The sequence below is a fragment of the Anguilla anguilla genome, chromosome 6 (genome assembly GCF_013347855.1).
Source record: "Anguilla anguilla isolate fAngAng1 chromosome 6, fAngAng1.pri, whole genome shotgun sequence".
In the NCBI taxonomy this organism is placed as follows: domain Eukaryota; kingdom Metazoa; phylum Chordata; class Actinopteri; order Anguilliformes; family Anguillidae; genus Anguilla; species Anguilla anguilla.
Genome location: NC_049206.1, coordinates 40,182,000 through 40,194,571, shown reverse-complemented (window position 1 = coordinate 40,194,571; position 12,572 = coordinate 40,182,000). Strand labels below are relative to the sequence as shown.

Below are 12,572 nucleotides of genomic sequence, written 5' to 3'. Positions count from 1 at the left end.
CACACACACACACACACACAGCAGGAACTCATTACTAACATTTGCTTCAAATTAACTCTGGTATGAGGTTCAGCATGCTTAAGATGCACTCCCACTGACAATTTTGTCATAAAGTTAACCGTTCAACAGTGGATAACAGAGTTCTGAACTGTACAGGGCTGGTTAATTAAAAGGCTTGAATTGATAATGATTGCTATTCTGGGTTCTCTGTTCCTCTATCTGGATTTAGTGGTCTGGAGGTTTATAAATATACATAACCTTATCACAGGAACATACCTCTTCATGGTTTTGGCCAACCTTGCCAATGAAATTACCATTATGTAACAGTTTCGGTTTTATCGTCTCCCCACAATACACACAGTTCTCTGGTTCAGACGCACACAGGCTTTATTGTGCATTCGACACAGGTACAACAAACGAACAAACAAACAACACACGATAGGCGAAGGGAACACAATATATAGTCCCCGCATGCATCTCATTCCAGCCCCTGGTCTTGCTGCCGACAGAAGCACATAAAGAGTTTGCAATCATGCTCACTGTCAACAGCTGTGATTACAGACCAGCTATACCACTCCAGCTCCACCCGCAGATGCCGCTCTACCCACACCACCCCTCCACACTGACCTTGCATGCAAAGATCAACAGAAAGCCAACAGGAATAAAACAGTGCCTGATAGTTCGAGAAAGACACAAGGAGACTGGTTTCCCTTCATTTTAATACACAGCAGAGAGCAGGGAAAATAAATAGCCCTCAATTTTACCAAGCAGTTGTTGAAAACTTGACTGCCCGCCTGCCAAGTGACGCCCTTGTTCAGTTACTGAGGCCCCTTGAGAAGTCCAGCTGGCCACAAAAGCGTGAACAGCTTGTCTTGTTCGGTGAGACTGAGGTGCACAAGATGGCCAAACTCCTTGGTGAACTAACCAGAGAAGCAATTGAAGACTTCAGAGAGTTTAAACTACAAGGGACACAGGAGGGAGAGACTCTGAAGAGACTTCTGATTGCCAGTAAGACCTACTTGGCTACCTCTGCCGAATGTGAGAGAGGATTTTCGGCAGTTAATGACACGGACAGGAAATCTCGCAACAGGCTCCGGTCAAAAAGTCTGTCCTCTCTTCTAATTTTGGACATCAGTGGACCACCCTTGGAGTTCTTTGACCCTACTCCATTTGTGACGTCCTGGGTGAAAGCTGGCCATCGTCTTTCAACATCGTGGGTGACAGGGAGGAAAGCCCAGGAGAGTCAACCCAAACCTCTGTGGTCAATTTTTTAAGGTAAGACTGATTTGATAGAATCTGTTGCATTAGGCTACTTTGAAGAATGAAACATTAGCCTAGCTACTACTTAAAAGCATAGACCACCCAGCAATCAAACTTAGTCAGCTGTTTTCTTACCTTGAAAATAGTCTAATAGAATAAATAAATCCATATTGTACAGGATCTTTTCCATAGGAACCATATGTTTCTCACTTCTGAATTAATGGAAATGATAGGAGTCACTCTAGCTTAGGCTTTTGAGCCTATAGACTGAGTCCTATCATATCCATTCATTTTGGTGTTGGGACCAGTACAGGAACTACAATGTGGATTGTTGAATGAGATGATGTGGAATGTTGATTTATTTTTTCTATTAGACTATTTTCAAAGTAAGAAAACAGCTGAAAAATTTAGATTATTGGGTGGTCTATGCCTTTAATGTTAGTCAGACACAGGCCTAGATGCTGTATGGTAGTAACACATCTCCCTACCTCTTTGACATGTTGGTAGTGTCTTTCGTTCTGATACAGCATTGTGTAGGTCTGTGTTTGAGTGGAAATGTCTACTGTTGTTGTGTGTGTGTGGGTCTGACTTGATGGCAGTTTTGCTCTAGAATACTTTGTTGGTGACCCCTGACTACAAAATTTGTTGTGTGGTACGTTCCACATGAGCTGGTGTAATGGATTTGATTCATCATCATCTACAGACTGCTAATCCTACTAAGCATACTGTGTTTGGTTAAGTGCAGTTCCCCTGGTACCACAGTTTGGAGACACTGCTTAACAGTTCTCCTGGTACCATAGTCATTGCCGTCCAGAATCATGTGGTTATGTATTTTGTCAGTGAACATGTTTAGGTTTATTTGCCGTAGCAAGCATGTGATCCTGTGTTCGGCTATAGGTAATGAATGTTTTCATATTTTATGTCATTAACTTAACTGGATGATTATGTTTATTAATAAAGCCTCATATTTCCATCCCATCTGCATTTTCCTTCCTAACCCTTTTTCAGCCTTACAAATACTTTGTTCACAGCTTATAAGAACCCACTAAAAACTGGTGCATACAATCTGTGTTGCAGTGTCCCGCACATTGGGAGATGCGTTCTCAAATGTCGATTAATGTCCCAGTCCCCCGGGCGGGGCTCGATGCAAGCCTCAGGATTCAGTTCCTGAACAGCAGTTTTCAAGTCCCAGTGCGTGCGTGGGTAGCTAAAGGGGACCAGAGCTCCAAGGTGCAGGTGTGCTGCTCAACGCCACGGTGTATATATCAGATTTTGGGTATGTGATCCATGACCCCAGTCTAACCAATAACTAAACTAAATAGAACAAAGCTTTTTGTGTTCCCGCATGCAGTGCGTCAAGGCTGAAAATATACTTTCCCAATCTCTTCCTATTACTATAGGTGTGCCCCAGGGCTCGACTTTAGGTCCTACACTCTTTTCCATCTACATAAACAACATTGCACAATCTACTGGTAATGCTCAAATACGTCTGTATGCTGATGATACCATACTATATTGCTCCCACACTACACTACACTCAGCCCTCACCAACCTTCAATCATCCTTTCTTGATATAGGCTACAGAAAGCTTTCACCGATTTACACCTCAAACTTAATACTAAGAAAACCAAATGCATGGTCTTTACCAAAAAGAAATACACTCTGGACAACATCCCTAAAATTACCACCATGGATAACTCATCCCTGGAATGTGTTACCTCATGTAAATATCTTGGACTTTGGTTAGATTCTTCACTCACATTTCAAACTCACATCAGTACATTACAAGACAAAGTTAAGCCCAGGCCCAGATTACTCTACCGTAACAAAACGTCCGTCACCTACACTGCTAAACTTACACTGGTCAAGATGACAATACTTCCCATTTTTGTTTGCTGTGATATTATTTACAGGACTGCTTCAAATACATTGCTGAGCAAACTCAATATATTTATCACTCTGCTATCCGTTTTATTACGAATGCTCCATTCACTACACACCACTGCACTTTATACTCCCTTGCTGGCTGCTCATCCCTCCACACCAGAAGGCTCATTCATTGGCACCTGTTTATTTACAAATCACTCTTACACATCACATCTGCCTACCTCTCAAATCTTCTGCATCAGTTCCATTACTGTTACAACCTTAAATCAACTAATTTTATCACCCTGGTCATCCCCAAAACCTCAACAATGTTTGGTCGAAATTCCTTTTGTTTCTCTGCTGCGCATGACTGGAACACTCTATAATCCATTCTCAAACTCTCCAATCTTAACACACCCTTATCCTCCTTTAAAAGACTTTTACAAAACACATTTACTGATAACTGCACATGCCAATCCCCATCTCTTTGCTACTGCTGACTGCTATGTACCTAACTTAATGCAATTTGTTTTTACCTCTGTAAATGTACCGTTGTGAACTTGATTTTTTAAGCAATGTTTGTATGTTTTGATTGATGCATGTCTTCTTGGCCAGGTCAGTGTTGTTTGTTCTCAATCACTTTTACCTGGTTAAATAAAGGTTAAATAAATAAAGGTTAAATAAATAAATAGATAAATAAATAAATAAATAAATAAATAAATAAATAAATAAATAAATAAATAAATAAATAAATAAAAGGATATGTCCGGTCTTCTAACCTATTAGTCTTTTGATCCCTGTCACAAATTTTCCCTTACAATTTGGCGTGATCGGCAGGATAACACATTTTCCTTACAGCATTGGCGTAGTCAGCAGGATAACAAATTTTTCCTTACAGTTTTTGGCGTAGTCAAATTTTTCCTTACTGGAATGATCTTGAAGACTCTTTGCCCTTGGGCTGCGCCCCAGCCAATCACATACCGCTCTGCAGAGTTATCCACTGTTGCCACCACTGGCACCATCAGAATCTGACACCAGACCATGGGACAGGTCACTCCAATGAACCAGTGCTCTGGCTGGACATGCCACCCAGAAGCCCATCCAGACCGGGTCTTAACCTCAACCATGATGTGGGGAAAAAAGATATTTAAAAATGGCTATTTCAGGATCAATGTCTGTGGAGTACACCTGGAGTCTTCGGAGGTCCTCAGATGGAAGCTGGAGGTCATTAGATCTGGGTGGTAAACTTGGGAAGCCGCACTCTAGAGAAAAAGGATCGGGTGTCTTCGGGGGAGCCCAAAGAGCGGTTCACTGCCAGGCTGCTCTTGATCTTTCTGATGTGGCCCCTGGGAAGGTTTTTGAGGCGCAACAAGATGGAGACGTGCTTGTCACTGTAAGAGGGGGAAGGGCGTCAGGGTGTTGTCATGTACACAATGAACCTGTTATGCTGTGGTACCCAGGACAACGTTGGGAAACAACATCGGAATGGTAATACCATTATTACCTATGAAACACCTAATTTCAGTGATATGGTTACATCTGTGCTGACGTTTGGAAAGGGAGGATTTATCAACCACAAAATGGGTGGAGCTACCATTTTTTGCCATAGACCATTATAAAACAATTTTACCAATATTGATTTTATATACCATATAAAACAATATTAGGTGCTTTAACAAGGAAATAAAATACTTTTGTTTGGTTTCATATGAGCCAGAGATTGACAATAAATATTATCAACCAATTATGGGGTTTCTGAAGCTGCAGTCTCATAAAAATACAATGAGATGATGCACTGTACAGTTGGGGATCCAATGGGCCATGCTGCATGTTACTGTACAATAATTCTAAAAACCATGAAAAGAGAACATTAAAATATGTTGTAGTGTGGATTTCGCAGTAAATTCAAACTGGAGTTAATCTGCAATTTAAATACGTGCTGCTGTTGCGCACAAAAAGACTCCTGGCTACACTACTATTCCAGGTTAAATAGTTTAAATGCTAAATATACTCTGCACCTCATACTACACACACACACACACAATCCTTACAGTGGGAATGTGGATGTAAACCCTTGCTCTCTGACAAATATAGGATGAGCTAGTTTAGACAATTTGGTATGCTTTATCACAGGTGTATCACAGCAGAAAAGTGAAACTGCATTCTGTATTTTTCCACTGGTAAACATAGATGGAGGATAAATGGAGGGGAGAATGTGTCTTATTACATTGGAGGAGTGGGGATTTGCATTGTAACAGACACCTGATAGGCTAAATGGCGGATCCAGTTCTCTACCCTCTGCCTTTGTCTGAGACCAACAACGCTTCAAGTCTACTTGGAGCCACACCATAGCACATCAAAGAACAGCTTCTGTATTGCTTTCAGGAGCAGCTCAAAAGAGGCAAAGCTTTAACAAAGGCTGCCCCAATTCTGAAGCGTTCCTTCGTATGTATTTGGGTATTTGTCTTCTTGTGGTGTAAGTGCTGGGATTCATACACTGTGGTCAGGGTATGGATGAGAGGACAAAAATGGTTTACAAACAAAAGATGTCTACTGAATGCAGAATTGAATGCGAAAGCTGACCATCTGGTTCCTCCAGAGAATCTGTATTAGAGTGCTATATTGTGACACTGTGTCTTAAGTTTAACTGATCAAGGATGAGGGACTGTTTATATGTGAGTGTGTTGGGGTGGGGGTAGGGGTAATCTTACCTGAGGTCAGGGTAACACTGGGCTAGTGTGATGACCTCCAGCTGGATGGCCCCAGGGTCCTGCAGCCTGAGGACTTCTGCAATTTTGAGGAGAATGTCCTGCAGCCACCTCTCCTTAGACCCCTGCATGAACACAGGGGGGCATAAATCCTCAGAACTCTCTGTGAGTGCACCAACACACTAAATATTCTCATTTTCATCTAAATACAGGAGGCAGCTGAAAAGGTAAGGCATTATGGAAGACAGTATTCACAGGACTGTTCTTCAATAACATCAGAAATATCCCAAGTAATATCTGTCTGTCAGATGCAATGCAGACCACAGCAAATCTAAGCCCCCCCAAAATGGTTTGATTCACCTACAGAGTGTTTATATCTTAACCTGCATTACTGTCCAGCTCGTGTTAGTGTCTGATTCTGACCAATTGTAGGAGGGTACAGTTGAGGTCAAACGTTTACATACACCTAGGCTAAAGACATTCAAACTCAACTCTATATTCAGCAAGAGGTGTGTTTTTGATGAACGTAGGTCCAAAAAAAATAAAAGAAATTGCAGTCCATCGGTATTACACCTCAGCTTTAACAACTGTGTTTCCTACTAAAAATGTCCATAGAACATTAAATCATCTTATAAAGATATTCAAAAGAATAAAATCAATTCATATTGATGGAAGTGTGGTGAAATAGGTTGGGGATTATAAACAGAAATCAAACACAATGTTGTTATATAGTGTGTTTGGGTAAGGGAGATCAGTACTTACTGCTTCAATAAACACTAAATTGAGCATCTTACTGTCTTCGAACAGCAGTGATGCAGCTCGTTCCTGCTGCTCCTTATTTTTCAACTTCAGCTTCCCTTTCATCATCCTCCTCACATATTCCAGTATCACCTGCACATGCAGCCGACTCACTAGCTCCTGCAAACATGCACACACACACACACACAACACACGTAAACAGAAGCACACATAAACGCACACATACACACAAGGTTACTACAGTGTGGCACCACCTTACACCTAAGTGTTGCGTTCCAAATGCTCGTCTGTGTTTCCATCGTATCTAGTTCAAGGGCTCTTTGTCAGGCAAAATGGTTCAACCTGGGAGCTTTCATATGTTTCACACTTACCACAGAAAATTCCACAAAGAACAAAAAAGGGTCCCCCTATGAAGACAAGCCAAATAACCCTTTTTTTCTGAGTGTGTAGAATTTAACCTAAGCCCCACTTTAGCACCAATACTACTCCATCCTATTGCTCTTTCTAACCAAATATATGAATGCAACAATGTCTCAGCACCACAGAAAAAACATATCATTTCTGATAGTAGCTCTGATGTTGTTAGCCCCATGTATTAGTGCCACTGCAGTGTTAGGCCTTACTTGCTTGCAGGTGGGCTTCAGGTTCTCGCAGTCCCAAATGTGTTTCTCCAGCAGTTCCACCAGCTGCCTGCTACCCCTCTCAAGCCAGGCTTGTGTCCATAGTTGCTTGTACTCTACCTGTACGAAAGATGAGTGTAGATAAACTAATCAACCCTGAAGCCAGACTTCCAGAAATGAAAACCCACTGATAATTATTTTATTTAAGGTAAATGTTATCATACATTGTCCTTAATCCTTATTGTAGTACAAATGCAACTGTATATGTTTTACAAAAACTATTGAAGCTAAAATGAAGAAAAATATATTTTTCTTTCCAACTTCCTTTTCATCTTACGCAAACTACAGTCTCCCACAATGCATTTCTTTGTCCATGCCCTCAACCAGACAAAAACCAGTCTGAAGAAATGAGGCAGCACAGAAAAATAATGGATCACCATATGACTTGCACTACATTTAAGATAACATTGGGTTGATTGGCTAAGCCGACCACACATACAGTACATGTTGTGCTATTACACTGTTAGCACATTTCTTCTTAAAACCAAAAAAAAAAAGATATTTTATGAACTCTATAAAATTTGTTGATGGCTCAACTACTATCAACAAACATACATTAGAGATAGACAAACACATTATAGTATTCCTATATTTAAATGCAACAGTTTTTGGTTAAAAAATAGATTTCCTGTCATTTCCCAGTTTCCCTTGAGATCTTCCAGCAATAGGATGAAAAATGTTGCTGATGACTACTGTTACCTTGTGACTTCCTGGTGTTTTATTAGGAAAAGCTAAGAAATGCTAACCCAAGAAGCCCCAAATGATTTTACCCACCCTACCATAAAAGGGTAGGGTAGTCCAGTTGCTAAAACATGCAATATCTAAGCTTTTATACTTTAACAATGTGAGTTCAGTTTGGGTAGTCAAACCAGTGTAAATTTGGTTCTTGTTTTTTGTGCTTGTATTTGTTGTTCATCATCTTTATTTGCTTTGTCTTTTTACTTATATGGTTTCTTTGACAATCAAAATATAAATAATCAAAAATGTCAATGGTTTGCTCCATAAAAATTACTGACAGATACACATTATGCCCCCATGCCTATAAATCACATTTTTCATCACAAGTGAATGGAACTTTCATTGCTAATGTGATTTATCTGAGTTTAATGGGAACCATGAACTATATGTATTGTTTGCAGTTGAGATAAAGATAATACACATATACAGAGTATTTTTTGCATATATTTTGGATCCCAATAATGTCCTGGGTATATTCCACCCTGGCTACTCGTTTCACAGGTCCTAATGAGTAAACAGAATACTAGCATTAAACGATGCACCAAAGTAGCTACATTTTGTAACAGTATGGACAGCCATCTCATGGGAGTCATCGGGTCTGATGGGTGCTCTGCATGGTCTTATAATGGCCAAGGAATATGAAGCCATTTTACAGTACTAAGTACACCCTAAGAGACAAACACTGTTCCCTCATGATGTCCCCACATTCCATGATGGTAATGTACACTGCTAAACAAATTTAGATTTCAGGAACACCAGGATGAATTAAAATGCTTTCCATGAACACCACAATCACCACATCGAAACATCATTCAGCCTTAATTTGAGATTCTGAAGCACCACTTCAATCCCTCAAAGGCCTGGAGGCTTCCGTTCTTTACGAGTGGTCCAATAAAAAACTACATATGGTTCAGAACTTGTGTGAAGGATTGCCCTATTCTTTCCTAGTTACACTGATATTCATATACTGTGATGTGTTTACATTATTTTGTCCCAGCCCTGTAAGGACAGGTAGTGAACAAAAAAAGGAAACACCAGTGTGAAACCACTTTATAGGGTGTTGACCCAACATGTGTAGCCAATACAGCCTACATGCAGCACTACATGACATTCGAACAGAATCTGAAACTGCAGGGCAATGACAGAACTTCCATGAGAAAATCAACAAACTCTTGCTTAGTGGAAAAGTAAAATATATATTAGGCACTGTTCTAAATTACAAGGTACGGTTCACTAGTACGGAAGGCTAATACATATGGATAACATCGGTATTAAGTATTTCAAGCCAGTGCCCAGTTATTCATGCTCTGTGGTCAAGGGGGACAGTGTGGTCTTAATGAAAGACACCCACCTCTGCGAGAAAGAAATGATTCAATATGAAGTGAAGATGATCACAAAATACCATTAAGTAATGATTGACATTGACCTAAGACTGCAACCAGAACATGGGGAAATGTGCAGTGACTTCGGAAAGTATTCAGACCCCTTCACTTTTTTCCACATTTTGTTACGTTATAGCCTTATTATAAAATTGATTAAATTTATTTTTATTCTCATCAATCTAAACACAATACCCATAATGACAAAGCGAAAACAGGTTTAGAAATGTATTAAAAATAAAACTGAAATATCACATTTACATAAGCATTCAGACCCTTTACTCAGTACTTTGTTGAGGTACCTTTGGCATCGATTACAGCCTCAAGTCTTCTTGGGTATGACGCTACAAGCTTGGCACACCTGTATTTGGGGTATTTCTCCCATTCTTCTCTGCAGATCCTCTCAAGCTCTGTCAGGTTGGATGGGGAGCGTTACTGCACAGCTATATTCAGATCTCTCCAGATATGTTAGATTGGGTTCAAGTCCAAGCTCTGGCTGGGCCACTCAAGGACATTCACAGACTTGTCCCGAAGCCACTCCAGTCTTGGCTGTGTGCTTAGTGTCGTTGTCCAGTTGGAAGGTGAATCTTCGCCCCAGTCTGAGGTCTGGAGTGCCCTGGCGCAGGTTTTCATCAAGGATCTCTCTGTACTTTGATCCATTCACCTTTCCATCAATCCTGACTAGTCTCCCACTTCCTGCTGCTAAAAAAACTTCCCCACAGCATGATGCTGCCACCACCATGCTTCACCGTAGGGATGGTATTGACCAGGTGATGAGCGGTGCCAAGTTTCTGCCAGACATGACGCTTGGCATTGTGCCCAAAGAGTTCAATCTTGGTTTCATCAGACCAGAGAATCTTGTTTCTCATGGTCTGAGAGTCCTTTAGGTGCCTTTTGGCAAACTCCAAGCGGACTGTCATGTGCCTTTTACTGAGGAGTGGCTTCCATCTGGCCACTCCACCATAAAGGTCTGTTTGGTGGAGTGCTGCAGAGATGGTTGTCCTTCTGGAAGGTTCTCCCATCTCCACAGAGGAACTCTGGAGCTCTATCAGAGTGGCTATCAGGTTCTCGGTCACCTCCCTGACCAAGGCCCTTCTTCTCCGATTACTCAGTTTGGCCAGGTGGCCAGCTCTAGGAAGAGTCCTGGTGCTTCCAAACTTCTTCCATTTGAGAATGATGGAGGCCACTGTGTTCTTCGGGCTTTCAATGCTGCAGAAATTTTTTTGTACCCTTCCCCAGATCTGTACCTCATCACAATCCTGTCTCGGAGGTACACATACAATTCCTTTGACTTCATGGCTTGGTTTTTGCTCTGACATGCACTGTCAACTGTGGGACCTTATATAGACAGGTGAGTGCTTTTCCAAATCATGTCCAATCAATTAAATTTACCACAGGTGGACTCCAAACAAGTTGTAGAAACATCTCAATGATGATCAATGGATGCACCTGAGCTCAATAATGAGTGTCATAGCAAAGGGTCTGAATATTTATGTAAATGTGATATTTCAGTTTTTTATGTTTAATACATTTCCAAAGATTTCTAAACTTGTTTTCACTTCGTCATTATGGGGTATTGTGTGTAGACTGATGAGAATAAAAATGAATTTAATCAATTTTAGAATAAGGCTGTTATGTAACAAAATGTGCAAAAAGTGAAGGGGTCTGAAGGCTTTATAAAAGACACTGTACACCATTTGTTCACTGCCTGTAGCTAGCTGGCATAATGACCATGTTCTAGCAGGTACTGTAAGTGCTTTGCCTGGGACTCTGCCCCCTGGATTAAGCCAGACAGTTCCCAGACATACAAATAATTAACCAAGTCCAAATGAACTCAACCTTTGTGGGAGATGGTTCCAGAAGACAGGATATAGTTTCCTGATTCATGTTTTTGGGGAATTCACCCTGGACCAAAAAGGGCCAATTATTAACAGCTATTCACAAAATAACACCTGTAAGGAAATAACCAGAAAAATATATTCACACTTGTTTGATTATCCCTTTTCTCCAGGGACATAACAATACATTTCTATGAATATTTATACTTATATTTGGAAACTTACATGAGACATTTTCTCCATGTACAATTTTTTGTCTTTTGTTTAAAAAAAGAAATAATAAAAAAAAAAAAGTATTTATTTTTTTGCACGGGTACATTTTTAAAGATGCCACTAGGAGAAACAAAACAGAATCATGCACAAGAATGTCTGAACAAACAATAACTGCACGAGGAAGTCAGAAACTGACTTATCACAACAGGTGTTCTGCTCTGGAAATTGAACTGGTATAGACTGAAAAGGGGCAAAGCCACATGATGGATTTAAGAAATCCCTGCAGTCAGTTTCATTATGAAGTATCATGAATCAACCTGGCATTCCTGTAATGGTGCACATGGAAATTGGTAGAACCATGGGAGCAAGCACAATATGTCTACATGCTAGTAGTAGATTTGAACCATACCAAAACAGAGGGTTTCCATGTACTGCCAGATCTCAAGGTACTGACTAAGGAAATACTAATTAAGTGGCATGTAAAAGGTGCAGGCACACCTGGTCTGCACAAACAGAAATGTGACCTTTTCTTACATATTTTTATGCACAATGCTACAACCTGCTCTAGGGTCAGACTGGAAGTAGGATGAGGGAAATGAGTGGGTAATGTGAAAGGAAAATGGTGATGCAGACCAACGAGTATCTGCTCATCCAGGACTAATTGAAACCTGGCAAGACTTCAAAGGGTTACTGGGCACGGGGCGGCTTTGAATGCCAAGCTTTGAGACAATTACTCTGTAGTCTGAAATTAAGAGTCCGAATAGCATACCCCCAATGGAGATGTAAAATTGCACCTAGAGTACCTTCAAAAATAATAAAGGAGAAATGACAAAGCAAAATAACAAAATAGTGTCCCAATGGAAGGAGATTTGGTATGGTTCAAATCTACTACTAGCATGTAGACATATTGTGCTTGCTCCCATGGTTCTACCAATTTCCATGTGCACCATTACAGGAATGCCAGGTTGATTCATGATACTTCATAATAAAACTGACTGCAGGGATTTCTTAAATCCATCATGTGGCTTTGCCCCTTTTCAGTCTATACCAGTTCAATTTCCAGAGCAGAACACCTGTTGTGATAAGTCAGTTTCTGACTTCCTCGTGCAGTTATTGTTTGTTCAGACATTC

At 40.6% G+C, this 12,572-nt stretch overlaps 1 protein-coding gene across 1 annotated transcript in view; it reads right to left on the bottom strand.

Annotated features, from left to right (window-relative positions):
* Positions 1 to 372: 372 nt before the first annotated feature.
* LOC118230115 (tumor necrosis factor alpha-induced protein 2-like) overlaps positions 373 to 12,572 on the bottom strand; it is a 28,302-nt gene continuing 16,102 nt past the window's right edge. Inside the window, exons 11-14 of the mRNA XM_035422905.1 lie at positions 7,217 to 7,333; positions 6,597 to 6,752; positions 5,838 to 5,959; positions 373 to 4,517 (exon numbers count right to left, since the gene is read on the bottom strand). Of these exons, the coding sequence (XP_035278796.1) occupies positions 4,355 to 4,517; positions 5,838 to 5,959; positions 6,597 to 6,752; positions 7,217 to 7,333 (558 nt within the window). The 3' untranslated portion in view covers positions 373 to 4,354. The remainder of the gene's footprint in view (positions 4,518 to 5,837; positions 5,960 to 6,596; positions 6,753 to 7,216; positions 7,334 to 12,572) is intronic.